Genomic DNA, 17,123 nt, shown 5'->3' on the forward strand with positions numbered 1-17,123 from the left:
TCCCTGAGCTGTAAGTTACAGGCTCCAAGACTAGTAGAACACAGTACAAACAGATGCAACATCATTACAACTCACTATCAAAATTTACCCAGAAGGGCAAGAAGGAAAAAAGAAGAACGAAAAGGATGTGGCTAATCCTTTAATTGGATAATTAGTTCGAATCGTAACTCTTCCCTCGAATATTAGAGTCAAATGATATTAATTTTAATAAGCCCAAACATGGATTTATACACGTTCACTCTCTCCATACCAAAAACATGGTGAACTTTGTTAAAAGTTACAAATGACTCTTGAAACACAGAGTAATGCATAACTTAGTAAAAATCACATTTTGATGATTAGATAGTTTAGTGACATGTCTCCTAAAGTTACCCTATTTTAGGTGATAATATCTTAGGATGATACATAGGAAACTATGATGTAGATGCAGTATTAATTAATTTATTATTGAGAGAAATTCAAAACTACTTAAAGAGGGAGAGTGAAGAAGAGACAAACAGTATTTCAGGAAGTACTGAAAACTTAGGATTTTTCTGGAGTGAATGCTGTATTATCATCACTTTCATGAACTGCAAAGTCCCTCAAATTACTTATTACAAATACACTGTTTTCCATAGACAATCATTTGTGTAAATGTGCTAAAATATCCCATAATCTAACTCTGTAAAAACTAACCTACTTGATGCCCAAACCAGATCTTATTTTTTAAATTCTATTCCATGTAAGTGTTAGAATTTCCATAATGTTGAGAGATGTACTTGAATAGAGAACACAGTTTTAAAATATACTTGGGCTATAAAGTGTAACGAAAAATATCACAGACACTTAACAAATATTTTAACTGTCATTAAAATTACAGTGTAGCATAGGCCAGGCTACATTCATTTTTTAACCCCTTATTACCAGTTATTGAGATTCATGTGTGTAAAGCAATTTCACATTAGGATTTGCTTCTGTATTTCTAAAATGTTCTTAATGAAGAATTTCATTTCCCAGGAACTTCTTAATCATAAAAAATTAATCATATAAGTAGACAAAATTATTCATAGTTCAAAGCTCATCTAATGCATGATGCCTTTTTTCACTCCCCCGGACAATATCCTTCTTCCATCGAAATCTCACAGCTACCTTTGTAGTTATGAAGCATAAGGAACTTATTTTATTTCACTTTACAGTATAGTGATTTGTTAAATTTTCCATGAATAGATCGAGAATTCCTGCATCAATAAGTCAGAGTCACTGAGTCTTACATATCTTTGTATCCTCCCTACCCCCATGTCTAACACAATCCCTTGAAACTAAGAGGCAATCTATATGTTTATCTGAACTTGCCAAAAGAAACTTCTTTTGGTATACTAAAAGCCACCTTCTCCAAAGGGTTCTTAGAAAAGTGAGTTATATTTTGGCAACTACAAATGTTATTTTTAAGCTTTATGGAATCCATGCTAATTTACTAATTATGTTCTCATTATACAGAGTATTTCAACATTGCTTATATAGTCATTACAAATTAAAATAATTAGAATTTTTCCAGTTAGCACAATAGTTTGATATCTTAATCAGATGTATATATATGTATTTAAAACTAACTGAAGGTATTAAACTTTTCCCTGCTAATGTAATAAGAGTGCCAAAAATAATGTAAATTAACAGATTTTTTAATGGGTAACTCCAAAGGAATGCAAGAAAAATTTTTTGTGTGTGAGAAAAGATATAACTGTGTGTTTATCATGTAAAGTAGAAAACAGAATTTAAAAAATATAAGTGGATTATTTATTTTTGATTTATCTATCCAGAAATCATTGGCAGGGCATTTATGTTACATCACATATGTCTAACAGTGTGATAGTTGCTGAGGTCATAAAGCTAATTAAGCTATAGCCCCTGTCTTTCAGAAACTTGCACTACAGTGAACTCATAAAAGACAATATAAGCATTAAGAGGACATTGGGGTTGTCTCTGGCTGGGGGAGCAGAGAAAAGGGTTCACAAAGGAAGTGACATTAGAACAGGGTTCAAGGTTTAAGCTTCATTGTGCAGGTTTCAAGGGATTTTAGGGGGGAGCACGGAAGTAAATAAAAAACCCGCAGTTCTTTTTTAGAAAGATATTTGGGGAAGAAACTTCTCATCTAATAATAGTCTAGTGAACAGATGAGGACCTAGTTGCTGTAGGAGAAACTGCATTTGGAAGGTATTTGGTAGGCAGAAACATTAGGACTTGGTTATAGATTTAATGAGGGGGTGAGGAGAAGGAGCCAAAAATGACATTTAGGCCTTTAACCTGGCAGATGGACGAAGACATTAAATAAAATCTAGATGATCAGTTAGCAAGTGTTTAATGGGTAACTTTTGTGTACCAGACACTATTCTAGACATACAACGTCTGTTTTTATTCTAGTCAGGAGAAGCAGATAGCAAATGAATAATCCGAGATAGTGATAAGTGTGATGAAGAAAATAAGACAGAGTTATGTGACAGTGACTGGGGGGAGGGACACATTAGCTGAGGTAGTCATGAAAAGTGACACTTGAATGATAAGGAGGAAGCCAAGTGAAGCTCTGGTTAAAAAAAGGACTAGCAAATACAAAGCCTGAGATAGGCCAGGGCTTAATATCATCTAGAGACAGAACGGCAGGTGCAGGCGGCTGGTGGATGGGGATGGGAATGGGGAGAAAAATGAGATTAGAGAGAGTATGGAGTTCCTTGTAGCCCACTGCAATGAGCTTAGCATTTATTCTAGTTATAGCAGATAGTCAAAGCTTTTAACCCAAGGAGTGATGTGATCTGCCGTATTTCTGTCTGCTACGTGGAGAATGGGCTGAAGGAGAAAGAATGGGGGCCTGGTAAAAGGAGTGGCTTAGACTGTTCTAACAGTGATGATGTTGAGAAGCAGTCACATTCCGGATATAGAGGGCAAGATGGCAGGACTTGCTGATAGACTGGATGTGCAGTGTGAGGGAAAGAGAGGAGCCAAGGGTACCTAAGGGGGTTTGGTTCTAAATCACTATATAGATAGAGGGTGGTGATATTAAACAGGGATGATTAAAACTTGGGCACAGAGAGGCTTCAGGGTGGTGGGGCCAGGTATCAATAGTTCTTCCATGGTTAATGAAAGGCTGAACTGTGTAGAAATTTGTAAGTGAAATGTTACATAGGCAGCTGGGTATAGAGTCTAGAACTCAGGGGAGAGATCCAGGTAGAGACATGTTTTAGGAGTCATCAACTTCTACACAGAATTTAAATCTAGGAGGCTGGATAAGACTCATTTTTACTATATCAAGGAAGTAAATGAAGGGTAGAGAGTGTTCAGCAGTGTTTTCACTTTTTGTTTTGTTTTGTTTTTTTGAGATGGAGTCCAGCTCTGTTGCCCAGGCTGGAGTGCAGTGGCGCGATCTCAGCTCACTGCAACCCCCGCCTCCCGGGTTCAAGCAATTCTCATGCATCAGCCTCCCAAGTAGCTGGGACTATAGTAGGTGGCACAGGCCACCACACCCGGCTAATTTTTTGTATTTTTAGTGGAGACAGGGTTTCACCATGTTAGCCAGAATGGTCTTGATCTCCTGACCTCGTGATCTGGCTGCCTCAGCCTCCCAAAGTGTTGGGATTACAGGTGTAAGCCACCGTGCCCGGCCTCGTTTTTGTATTTTAAAGGGGAGGAATAACAAATCCCATGTTAGATGCTTACTGTCAAGGTAAATTACTGTCTGGCTTTTCTGTGGCAAAACATATATAGTCTCTTAAAGTATTTTATTATTTTCCTCTTGCATTGCGATTTAACCCTGAGGTCTCATTTATAGTCTCCCACTCCACTTTTCTTTTTTCCTACATTAGTGAGCTCTCTGATAGCAAACACTGTCCTCTCTTTGCCCAGCCATTACTTGAATAGAAGACACTTTTGAAGTATCTGTTACTGCATGAGTATATACATCCAGCCTTGATGATTAACAATTGACTATATTAATAGAGAGACTAGAAAGTAGCACAATAATGAGTTTGTTTCAAAGCTCTGTGGATTGTAACCTTAAAAGCGTCTTTCCTTAAGAATTAGTCTTGGAATTCCTTCTATCAATGAATCAACTTTGAAAAATAGTCAAGTTCTGCAGACATTTCCAATGAATCACACAACTAAGTGCTATGGTCTGAATGCTTTGTGTCCCTCCAAAATTCACATGTTGAAACCTAATCCCCAAGGCAACTGTATTAGGGGGTGGCAGGGGAGAGCCCGCATTAATGGGATTAGTGCCCTTATAAGGGGCTGAAGAAACTAGAGTTCTCCCTTTATCATGTGAGGACACAGCCAGAGTGCAAACCAAAAAAAAATGGGCCCTCACCAAACACAAATCTTCCAGCACCTTGACCTTAGCCTTTCCAGCCTCCAGAACTAAAGAAATAAATTTCTGTTGTTCATAAGGTATCCAATTTATGGTATTTTGCTGTAGCAGCCCATATAAAAGAAGACAATAAGCAACTAAACTCAAGTAATCGTGGATGATTTTTGAACCATCCTGGTAGTTATTACCCAAATCCCAAACATATCAACTTTTATTTCCTATCAGAGATGCTACTTATGGTCAGCACTCACTACATGTTTCTGCTGCCCAGGCTGGCAGCCTTGAATTCCTGGGCTCAAGCAATTCTCCCACCTCAGTCTTTTGAGTAGCGGGGACTACAGGCGTGCGCTACCACGCCCAGCTAATTTTTAAATTTTTTTGTAGAGATGAGTCTCTCAGTGTTGCCCAGGCTGGTCTCAAACTCCTAGCCTCAAGCAATCCTCTTTCCTTGGCCTCCCAAAGCACTGGGACCACAGGTATGGGCCACTATGCCCAGCCTCACCAAATGTTTGAATAAATGAAAGAGATCAAGTTGCTTCAACATATAAGCTGGACATTTTTCTTTGTCCTTGTATCTTACTTTCACTATTATATATTCAGCTCCATGCACAGTATCTTGAGTGCAGTCAGAGTAATAAATACTTGTTGCATGCATAAGTTGAAAGAATGAATGCATAGTTTCATGAGAAAGACGATTTTCTTCCTCCTCATGAATTTACTTCCTATATCACATCTTTAAATAAGATGTTTTAAATAAGATGATTTTTCCTCGATTGTAAAATATTTGTTCATGGTGAAAAATATAAATATAAAAAATAAAAGTATCTCTTAAAAATATATTACTCTCTACTTATAATCTCATGATTGTACTAACTTATTCATTTAACAAATCTTTTCAACTACCTACTGTGGGCTAGGCATTAAGGAACCATGGTGAATCACACTGGCCAGGTCCCTGACCTCTCTCTAGTTGTATGCAGCAATACCCTCATGTGCTACAGCTAGAATACAGGCAGAGGTGTGTCACCATGTAGAAAGTTTCAAATTTCAAGATAATCCTTCCACCCTAGTACTTAACATTCCCCTTAAGTCTTAAAGATGATAATTTTGGTGATTAAATAATGTTAGTATATTTCTATATAGTATTCAAAAGTATCCTAACTACATTTTCATGCATACTCTTAGACAGCAAATAGTTTTCCCATGTGAAAAAGAACAGATATCCTAGTTTTTCTACAGAATACTTTCAAGGAGTGTACTTTGATGCTGGAACTAGTAAGGCAATGGAGTTTTGAATGTATTTTTTCTTTTGAGACGGAGTCTTGCTCCATCGCCAGGCCAGAGTGCAGTGGCGTGATCTGGGCTCACTGCAACCTCTGCCTCCCAGGCTCAAGCGAGTCTCCTGCCTCAGCCTCCCGAGTGGCTGGGACGACAGGCACATGCCACCATGCCCAGCTAATTTTTATATTTTCAGTAGAGACGGGGTTTCACCATGTTGACCAGGATGGTCTCAATCTCTTGACCTGCCCGCCTCGGCCTCCCAAAGTGCTGGAATTACAGGCATGAGCCACTGCGCCCGGCTGAATGGATTATTTGTAAGCCTTTCTCTACAAGTTTATGTACTGCCTATTTATTGAAATGTATTAGTAAATAATCACTCAATTAAAAATAGTTTAAATGTTTTAACTTAAGGACTTGATTTCTGTTTTGTTTTGTTTTAACAGAAAGTTTTCATTTCCAGCACTTAAAAAGTTTAGCACTTGGGAAGGCACTCCCTGTACTGCTATCCACTGACTTTCAGCAGACCACTTGTTTCCCTGTATTCAGGCACCTATGGCATAGCAAGAGCAGAAGTTACTATTTATCCTCGGAGGCATGTGTAATCATAGTGACTCCTTCAGTTTCACCGAAAAGGACTTACCCTATTTCACTTACCTCCAAAGGTTGGCTGGCTTCTACGTCTGAAGTTTTGCCTCTTGCTGCCGTTCTTTGCTCATTTGTTGTATCTCCTATGAAGTAAAATACATATAGATTTTTAAAACTTGACCATATTACTGAGGCCAAACTACCTGCTCTTTGTTTGAAGTATCTTTTGTTATTACATGTTTCACATCATGGAAGAAACCACTATTTCCCTTATTTCAAAGTAAACATGCTAACTTTTTAAGAACAGTACTTATAAACAGGTCTCATATATCATCAATAAATACATATACACACAACCTAAATGTATCCTGTTTTATATAGATTTACTCTAGAAAAATCAAATAAATTCATATTTTATAAATCAAGTCATATTTCAAATAAACTTGGAAAGCTTATGACTTAAGGCAAATTATGTTGAAATAAAAAGTCTTTATGATGTGGGTAACTGTCCTCCAAGTTAGTTTTCCATTAGGCTTACTCTTTGTAAGTGTTTGTGTGTCTGTGGATTTGCCTTGAAGTAGATGTGTATGTTTATATGTAATAATTAACCAGATGACAGATAATCCTTACAGCAGGAAAGAATAATGAACAAATGCATAAACTAGCTTTCACTTAATACTCTGATTCCTAAGGCTAGTGCCTGGCTTGGTTACATTACTAAATGAAGTTGATGAGTAGGCTGGCTTGAAGGACATAGGATAGACACAAACACACTTGGGTAAGTATAAGCAGAATTTAATAACTGGCCCATTTTAATTTATTAATTATCACTAATGGTTTGTGATCAATACATGATAGAGACTACCTATTAGCCTACTTCTTTGAAGCATAATCAGATGCTAATTTAGCAATTTGTAAATTGCTTTTTCTATAAAATTGGGCCATCTTAGGAATGTCCACAGCAGGAAAGATTACCAAAGAAATGGATGATGGCTTAGCTGACACTAATGGTTAGACATTTGTTAATGTAAGGAAAAGTCATGAGTCTTGACTGGAGATGAAGTATGAAAATCTTGTCTAAGCTTAACTTCTCCATATGCAATACAAAAGTTTAGTTTACTAATGGCTATAGTCAAGGAAGAGTCTCATGAAAATTGTAAAGGATTAAATATAAGCCTGTTGATAAGAATGATACATTGGACTTTGGGGACTCAGGGGAAAGGGTTGGTGGGGGGGTGAGGGATAAAAGACTACACTTTGGGTACAGTGTACGCTGCTCGGGTGATGGGTGCACCAAAATCTCAGATATCACCACTAAAGAACTTATTCCTGTAACCAAACATCATCTGTTCACCCAAAACCTATTGCAATTTTTTAAAAAGTGTGATTAAAGTAATAAAAAATATATAAGCCTGTTAAATTATAAAATCATGAAACAATAACAAAATTGGTAGCTTATTTATTTAAGATAAATTAACCCGCAAAATGTTTACAATGCATATTCCACCCTATTACTTTGTTCTCTGTTTTGTGCAACATTATTACTGTTGGGCAGGGCCCAGCACACAATAGGTGTTCAATAAATATTAGCTTAATAAATTAGTGAACTTCTTTTTGTAGTTCATGGTAAAACTGTGACAAGGCCAGGCATGGTGGCTCACGTCCGTAATCCCACCACTTTGGGAGGCCAAGGTGGGTGGATCACTTGAGGTCAGGAGATCAAGACCAGCCTGACCAACATGGTGAAACCCCGTCTCTACAAAAAATACAAAATTAGCTAGGCATGGTGGCGCATGCCTGTAATCCCAGCTATTCAGGAGGCTGAGGCAGGAGAATCGCTTGAATCCAGGAGGCGGAGGTTGCAGTGACCCGAGATTGCGCCATTGCACTCCAACCTGGGCAACGACTGAGAAACTCCATCTCAGGAAAAAACAGTGACAAGATAAGACTTTATGATACACAATAAAAACTATATTTGAGCATACATGTTTGTAAAAACATATTTGTGAAGCAAAAGAAATCCCCCATCTCTGAAAGTGAGGGATAAGAGAACCTCCAATTTACATTGAAGAAACCAATGCATGAGGAGTTTGGTTTGCTTAGTTATAGGCATGAGACCACAGGAACCTGAGTGGTCAAAATAATACACATGTCTGTACAACAAGGTCAAAGTTGTGTTTAACAATGCACATGCATGATGTTTCTAAGAAAATACTCACTATAAAAGGTCCTTTACTCGAAGAAATATTATTTATCTTTTAAAAAGATTACTGTTCATCCATAATCACACAAACACTGTATTTGGTTAAAATCATGCAGCACAAAGTCTGTGCTTCCTTTGCCATTTTCTGATTCCAAGGTGTGTCTCTACACAAAACTTTCTCCCTACTGCTTGAAAAACCCAGAAAGGTTATCAGCCAGTGTTCTTAACTTCACACAACACATCTGCCTGGAAGCAATTGCTGAATCACTATTTACTGAAATGCCATGTCTCGCAATGACTCAGATAGGACAATAACTGATTACAAGGAAATTGCCATCTGTAAGATTGTTTCTCTGTAAACAAAGGCATAAAAATGAAAGCTGAACAAACAACAAACAGAAAAGAATGGATCACAATGAAATATAATTTTTGAAATTTTTTCCACCCATTAAAGAATTATTTTATTATGGTAAAAATTCAGTTATTTTCTCTATTTTCTCTAATCCATATAAAAGTTAAATACTATTAAAAAATAAGCAAAAATGGATATGAGAAATATGAAATAAGGTACTTAAGTTTTCCAATATCAGTTAACTCTAATTTATATATTGGATTAAAAAATTTCATTTGCAACTCAGACATTTTAACAAAAACAAAAACAATGACAATTTCATAACACCTTACCTTTCACATAGGCTTTTAAAAAACATCACATTTGATTACTGTTGGGCAAGCACAGGAAGGTAACTCTGCCCACCCCCAATTTACAAAAGAGTGAAACCTAAGCAGCAAAGGCACTCAGTGACCTGCCCAAGGAATCCCACATAGAAAGCAGTCACAGTGGGAGCAGAACCCAGTCTCTTGACATCTCTGGGGATTCTGTGGTCTGGTGAACAGTTTCAGTGCATGCGGGCCAAGGTGGGAGAAAACTAGACTCTGAGTTAGGGAACAGGGTGTGAAGAGAGGAGCCAAAGGCTCTGACAGGGAGCGCTGAAGGCAGGATCTTGTGCCTTCTTGTCCTGCAGACAGCTTTCATTTCTCCTTTTTGCTTCCATAGGCCCCATAGATTATCTGTTTTCTTCCCTTTTCAATGGTGAAATCAAATACTTCTGACTGGTGTAAGACTTTATTCTTCCTTCTGGTCCTTCAAAGCAAACACACAATTCCCTTTATATTTTTCAAGAAGTTTTTAAGGCTAGAAACAATTTTATAAGACGCAAAAGTTGTCCCTATAGTGCAGCCATGCAATTTTGTTTCAAATGTAGTTTTTATTAGAGCCTTTAAATGATAAAGGCTACATATACATACTAATGAAGCGTTTTCAGAACTTAAAGGACTGACATGAAATTCATCTATATTTTAGATGAGGGGTTGGCCAATTTTGTAAAGGGTCAGATAGTAAACATTTTAGTCTTTGCAGGCCATAAGGTCTCTGTCACAACTTCACAACTCTACCATTGTAGTCACAAGCAGCCATAGAAAATATGTAAACTAATGAGTGTGGCTGTGTTCCAATAAAATTTTGTTTACCAAAACAAGTGGCAGCCTGTAGTTTTCCAGTCTGTTTTAGAGAAATATATGCCTTCCACCTTTTCTGGGATAAAAAGTTGAATGATGGCCAGGCGTGGTGGCTCACGCCTATAATCTCAGCACTTTCGGAGGCTGAGGCAGGCGGATCACTTGAGGTCTGGAGTTCAAGACCAGCCTGGCCAACATGGTGAAATCATCTCTAACAAAAAGACAAAAATTAGCTGGGTGTGGTGGCACGTGCCTGTAACCCTAGATACTGGAGAGGCTGAGGCAGGAGATTTGCTTGAACCTGGAAGGCAGAGGTTGCAGTGAGCCAAGATCATACCACTGCACTCCAGCCTGGGCAACAGAGCGAGACCCCGTCTCAAGAAAAAAAAAAAAAAAAAAAAACTGTTGGATGATGTTTTAGCTATATAAGGAGGTGAGAAAGGAATGGTCATTAGAGTATCATCATGATCCCATTCTACTGGGTGAAGATGGTTGAGGTGAGAAATTATGCTGAAGAGTGAGCATATGTATAAAGGAAATTGGAAAGGACAGAAATTTCCAGTGATGGGAGAGGAACCAAATGCCTACTTAGGTCACCCAGAGGAGGCTTGTCTGAAGTGGTTGATGGCGGGTGGGTGATGGGGCAGACACTCGGTTCCCAGGTTCCCACTCCTTACGTAACCATAATAGGTTCACTGCCCATGCATGTGGTAAGTCAGTACACTGAGTGGTATGATTTGGATGTGTGTCTCCTCCAAATCTCATGTTGCAATGTAATCTCCAATGTTGCAGGTGGGCCTGCTGGGAGGTGTCTGGGCCATGGGCACAGATCCCTCATGAAGCGCCTTCCCTGTGGTAATGAATTCTCACTCTATTAGTCCATATGACAGTTGGTTGTTTAAGAGTTTGGCATCTCTCTTGCTTCCACTCTTGCCATGTGACACACTGGTTTCCCTTCACCTTCTGCCATGATTGTAAGCTTCCCGGGGCCCTGACCAGAAGCATTTGCCAGCATCATGCTTCCTGTAGAGCCTGCAGAACCCTGAGGCAAAATAAATCTCTTTTCTTTATAAATTACCCTTCTCAGGTATTCCTTTATAGCAACACAAACAGACTAATACACTGAGACACTGGGCTACAGCAGTAAAAGGACTTTAATCTTAGGACAACTGAATGAGGAGACATGAAGAAACCTCATATCTGTCCCCCAGAGGAGTTTGAGGGTTTCGGAGTGGGCCCAAGTGTGGAGACCACTGATTGGTTGAAAATTACAGGGTGAAGTCATGGGGCAGGGAGATGAAGAAATGGTATTCTCTTGCTGATTTGGTTCCTCTGTGGGGGTCTTTGAACTGGTTGGTGTTAGTTGTTCCACTAGAATCCAGGATCTGCTTAAGTAATTCTTTAACAAGAGCTTATGATTCTGGTGTCAGGGATACTATCTTGAACGAAAACCAGAATCCTATCTATAGGAACAATGGGGATACAAATGGTCAGTATCTGGTGTTACATAAATTTTGGTTACAAAGAAATGGGTCGGCCGGGCATGGTGGCTCACGCCTGTAATCTCAATACTTTGGGAGGCTGAGGGGGGCAGATCACCTGAGGTCGGGAGTTTGAAATCAGCCTGACCAACATGGAGAAAGTCTGTCCTAATAAAAATGCAAATTTAGCCGGGTGTGGTAGCACATGCCTGTAATCCCAGCTACTCAGGGGGCTGAGGCAGGAGAATCACTTGAACCCAGGAGGCGGAGGTTGTGGTGAGCCGAGATCATGCCATTACACTCCAGTCTGGGGCAAGAGGGAAACTCCATCTCAAAAAAAAAAAAAAAAAGAAAGAAAGAAAAAGAAAGAAATGGGTCAAAGTACAGCCTGAAGAATGCTTATATATAGATATATATATTTCTGTTCAGAATTCCTGTTAACCCTGTGAGGTCACTTCCCTTATGCTTCCTTAAACATGGAGGAAATTCCATTAACATTCACCCCAGGCCTTTCTCCACTCTACTGTCCAGTAGCTGTTGCATTTGGGAGGACTTGGCCACAAGTGGTTCTGTCCCCTTGTCAGAGGCTTTTGAACCCGTGATTCTATCTTGAATAGGATCTGGATAAAATGAGGCTTAGACCTGCTGGGCCACATCCCCAGGAGGTTAGACATTCTTAGTCACAGGATGGGATATGAGGTCACAAGATAAATATCACAAACACCCTGCTGATAAATGAGGATGCAGTAAAGAAGGTAGCCAAAACCAAAATGGTGATGAAAGTGGCCCCTGGTCATCCTCAATGTTCATTGCATGCTAATTATAATGTATTGGCATGCTGAACAATACTCCCACCAGCATCATGACAGTTTACAAATGCCATGGCAACATCCACAAGTTACCCTATAAGGTCTAAAAGGAAGAGAAACTCTAGGTTCTGGGAAATCCCTGCCCCTTTCCTTAAAAACTCATGAATAATCCATCCTTGTTTAGCATATAATCAAGAAACAACCATAAAAATAGCCAACCAGCAGCCCTTGCAGCGGCTCTGCCTATGGGGCAGCCATTCCTTTATTCCTTTACTTGCTTAATAAAGTTTCTTTCTTCACTCTGTGGACTCACCCAAAATTCTTTCTTGCAGATCTAAGAACCCTCCCCAGGACCAGGATTCCTTTCCAGTAACTTCTTCTTCCCTCTCTTAAGAATCAAGGAACACAGGCAGCATGTTGCTGTCTGCTCTGATCCTCCACAGAAACACCCTCCCACTTGGGGAAAAGCTTGGCCAGCTCAGCATATTTTGTAACTGAGTGGAACTAGCTGACAAAAAAGCCAAGCTCTGTAAAATGTTTGGAGAGGTTTATTCGGATCCAATGTGTGTGTCCGTGACCCAGGAAACAGTCTCAGGAGGTCCTGAGAAAGTGTGCCTGAGGTGGTCAGGTTACACTTTGGTTTTATCTATTTTAGAGAGAAAGAAATTACAGGCAAAGACGTAAATCAATACATGTAAGGCATACATTGGTTCAGCCTAAAAAGATGGGACATCTCAAAGTAGGGGATTCTTACAAGTCATAGTTGGATTCAAAGATTTTCTGATTGGCAGTTGGTGGAAGGAGTTCAGCTTTGTCTAAAGACTAGAAGCAAATGCTTGAGTTAAGAAAAAGGGCATTGTGGAAGCCAAGGTTCTTGTTAAGCAGATGACGCCTTCAGGTAACAGCCCTATAGAGAATATCCTAAATGTCTCTCTTCAGACCTTAAAGGTGTCAGCCTTTCATTTAATCTCTCCTAGATCTGGGAAAGATCTAGAAAGGGAAGGAGATTCTCTACAGATGCAATTTTCCCCATAAAAGACAGCTTTACAGGGCCATTTCAAAATATGTCAAGGAAATATATTCTAGGGTAAAATATTTTTATTTCCTTCAGGGTCTGCTATCTGTCATGAGGTCCTACACCAGTGTCAGGTTGGAATTTGGTATCTTATTGCTACAATGAGTCTGTGTTGTCAGTCTTATAACCTCTCTTTTAACCTTAATGCTAGTCAGTTGCTCCTAAACTCCAAAAGGGAGGGGATATAACAAGATCTCCAACCTCCCTTCCTGTCATAATCGGGAATTCAGTTTTTCAGGCCCAGAGGGGGTCCGTTCAGTCTGTTGTGGGGGTTTGGGATCTTACTTTTGGTTTACACACTCAATCTAATTCTGGGATTCAGATTAGGAAGCCCTTTTGCTCCCTGTTATAAGCCACATTCTTCAACATCAGCTTTATAGGCAATAAAGTTGAGAGTTTGGTCTCCATCTGTTCCTTTTCCCCGCCTCAATTGGCCAGATCTCATGTGGGGAAGAGGACTGTTATTACTGCCATGCCCTTGAGCCCAACAAGACTGGAAATGCGCCACTGTGGACTGGGTTGGAGCCTGCCTGCATACAAAGGGCTGTGAATACAGAAAACTGTTTTTCTTTTCTTTAAAGGTGATTTATCTAGAACTCTGTATCTGAGAACGCAATCTACCAAACACTGGTTCCAAGGGGTTCACATGGAAAAAAATATTTCTATGGTCAAAAATATGAGAAAAACCTTCAGAATGCAAGTTCTCTTCCAGCTGATTTCCTAATGCACTTTAGTATCTAGGAAATTCTGCAGTAAAGAAACTTAAAAAAAATTTTTTTTTTTCAAAGTGTATTTGACTGTGGAGCCATTTTATTCATCTGACACCTATTAAACATCTTGCAGAGCTTCATTAATGCACCATGAGAAATGCTGATATAATATTTCTAAAGTTAAATTTGGTTATAAAATATATTCTTTCATCTGACTCTTCGGAAGACCCTCTATATGGCCAAATTTATTTGCTTTTGGACATTCATTTTAGACAATGTTACTCACATTTTTTTCCTTTCAATATTTTTTCATGGCTCCCTTTTAATTCATGACTCCCTGTTAATGCATTTGTGGCAGACTAGCAGTATGTGACTGCATTCTGCTACACGATTCTGATTCCAGAATAGTTGATAATCTATAAAGAAGAAAAAGATAGCCAGGCACCTTGAAGACACAGGAGAAAGCCCCAGTACTTAAAAATATCTCCCCCACAAATTCCACCAATTAGAGATTCATTAGGATTAATGAGCTCGCTTTTAAAATGCAAATACCCTCTGGGAGTGTTTGCCTATTAGTCATTCACCAAGTGAAGCAGTGGAAAGAACAGGGGAATGGCCACACCATTAACTCCTTTTCATTCTTCAGTCATACTCATTATTCTAGGCAGCCTGGCAATGTGAAAAAAGAATGGCTTTGAAATCTGACAGAACTCTACCCAAATCCTTTACCAAATCTATGGCCTTGTACAAGTTACTTCTCAGTGCCTCAATTTCCTCATCTGAAAAATGGGAATAATGGTACATACTAAGGCTGTTATAAAGATTAAATGGGAAAACATATTAGACACTAATTGCAGAGAAGGATGGGAAGCCGGGGTAAGGTCTTGGTTTTGGCTGCTATTCTGTCTTTGCATGTAGCAATTAGTGATATGCTCGTTTAGCATCGGAGAATCTATGGACTGAATGTGTGTGTCCTTCCCGACCCCCACAAAATTCATATGCTGAAACCTAATCCCCAATGTGTTGGTAGTAAGAGGTGGGGCCTTTGGGAGGTCATGAGGGTGGAGCCCTCATGAGCATGATTAGTGCCCTTATAAGGGGCTGAAGAGAGCTGAGTTGTCCCCTTCTGCCTTGTGAAAATGCAGCAAGAAGATGTCTTCTACAAACCAAAAAGCAGGCCCTCATCAGACTCCAAACCTGCCAGCATCTTGATCTTGGACTTCTCAGCTTTCAGAACTGCGAGAAATAAATTTCTGTTGTTTCTAAGACACATAGTTAGTGGTATTTTGTTATAGCAGCCCAAACAAACTAAGACAGAGAGGATAAGAGGACTAGGCCCTTACATGTAATCTTATTAAATGCTCTGGCAGTGTTGTGAGGTAGGCTTTATTGCATTCATTTAACAGAGGCAGACCTGGTACTAAAACCCAAGTCTGTTGACAGTGACAAATTATTCCATAATATCATGGTGCTTCCCATTACTTATCAAAGCTTGAGTTAAGTTATCCAATTCAGTTTTAAACACACTACATTTAAATCTCTTCTAATTCAGTTTAGTTTCCCCTCCTACTTTTTCTAATTCTGTCCATTTAATCCCTGTCTGTTTTCCACCATAATGAAGAAAAAAGGAATGGAGAGAAAACAAAAGTACTAATTGGTTAAGACATGGCTTGCCCAGGAGCCTGGTCAGGATTCTGTTGACAACTGTTATAACCTCAAAGGAAAATGAGCCAAGAATAGGAACAGCTAAGCCATAGAGGAAGGAATGCAGTTAGCAAACAAATATAGGAAAGGGTTCAAGCTGACTGTGAATTAAAGAAAAGCAAATTAAAATGGCACAGAGCATGTAATAAATTAGCATACCAAAATTATTAACACCCAAAATTGGTAAAGGAAAGAACTGGCACATGCAAAGTGAATGCTCAATAAACATCTGTTGATTTGACTGTAGGTGGGAGAAGGACAGTAAGAAAATGCTGCATACACTACTCACTAAGAGCTAATAAAAAGAACGATAAATGATTGTAAAATATAAAGAAAGTTTCAAACTAAGGGTTCACCAGAACAGGTAGTCTACATTAAAAGATATTAGTGTGAATTTTCATACATATTTCCATACAACTTTTAGGCACCATGTTAGATTTTAAATGTGATTGCTGTTCAAATCATACAGCTCAAAAACATGCTTACTACTTTAAAAGCATTGGGTCACACTGAATAGTTAAGTATGCTTAATCTGGAAAGTAAGAACACCAACAAATCTAAATGAGGTCATAACCACGGGTCAGTCTTACCCTCCTGCTCTTAATTAACTTGTCTTGGGCTTCCCTGATGTCCTTAGTTCTGAGTCTTGTTACTTTGTAGCTATGGGGTAATAATTTTTCTGGAAGATCTTGAAGGAACACCAAAACATCAATTTAGCCATTTAATGCTTTGTTAAAAACAATTCTTACTTTTAGGCTGGAAGACTAGAAACTGAAAAGGCCAAATTAATTTTGTATATGTGCATTTGTACAATATTGTATTATGCTGTACAAATCTGCATCTTGAAAGGTTTTTTGTTGTTGCTGCTAATATATTTCCCATGTCAGAGTAAATTTATATACTGCTCGAAGCGTAAGTTGGGTCAACCATTCCTCAGCCTGAATCCCAAAATACTGCCAATAGAAAACTCTACAAAGGGCTGTTCTCAGCATTCCACTGACAACAGGCTCTACAGGCTCTGCTGAGAACAAACAGGACTGCCATAAAAAAGAACTTCTAGTGTGTATAGCTTAAAGCCTAAATATGTAAATAGAAAATAAAATATGCTCTAGCTGGGCACGGTGACTGTCGCCTGTAATCCCAGTACTTTGGGAGGCTGAGACGGGTAGATTACCTGAGGTGGGGAGTTCGAGACCAACCTGGCCAACATGGGAAAACCCCATGTCTACAAAAAATACAAAAATTAGCCACGCATGGTGGTGTGGGCCTGTGGTCCCAGCTACTTGGGGGCTGAGGCAGGAGGATTGTTTGAGCCCAGGAGGCGGAGGTTGCAGTGAGCCGAGATCGTGCCACTGCACTCCAGCCTGGACAGCAGAGCAAGCGAGATTCTGTATCAAAAAAAGAAAAAAAGGAAAAAAGTCACTTGC

At 39.2% G+C, this 17,123-nt stretch overlaps 1 protein-coding gene across 5 annotated transcripts in view; it reads right to left on the reverse strand.

The window, feature by feature from the left end:
* UMAD1 (UBAP1-MVB12-associated (UMA) domain containing 1) overlaps window positions 1–17,123 on the reverse strand; it is a 239,401-nt gene that overhangs the window by 70,822 nt on the left and 151,456 nt on the right. For all 5 annotated transcript variants that reach the window (XM_011943102.1, XM_011943112.1, XM_011943128.1 and 2 more), the window contains one exon: window positions 6,266–6,339. In XM_011943102.1, coding sequence (XP_011798492.1) covers window positions 6,266–6,339 — 74 coding nt within the window. The remainder of the gene's footprint in view (window positions 1–6,265; window positions 6,340–17,123) is intronic.

Source organism: Colobus angolensis, unplaced genomic scaffold (assembly GCF_000951035.1).
Source record: "Colobus angolensis palliatus isolate OR3802 unplaced genomic scaffold, Cang.pa_1.0 Scaffold104, whole genome shotgun sequence".
NCBI lineage: Eukaryota > Metazoa > Chordata > Mammalia > Primates > Cercopithecidae > Colobus > Colobus angolensis.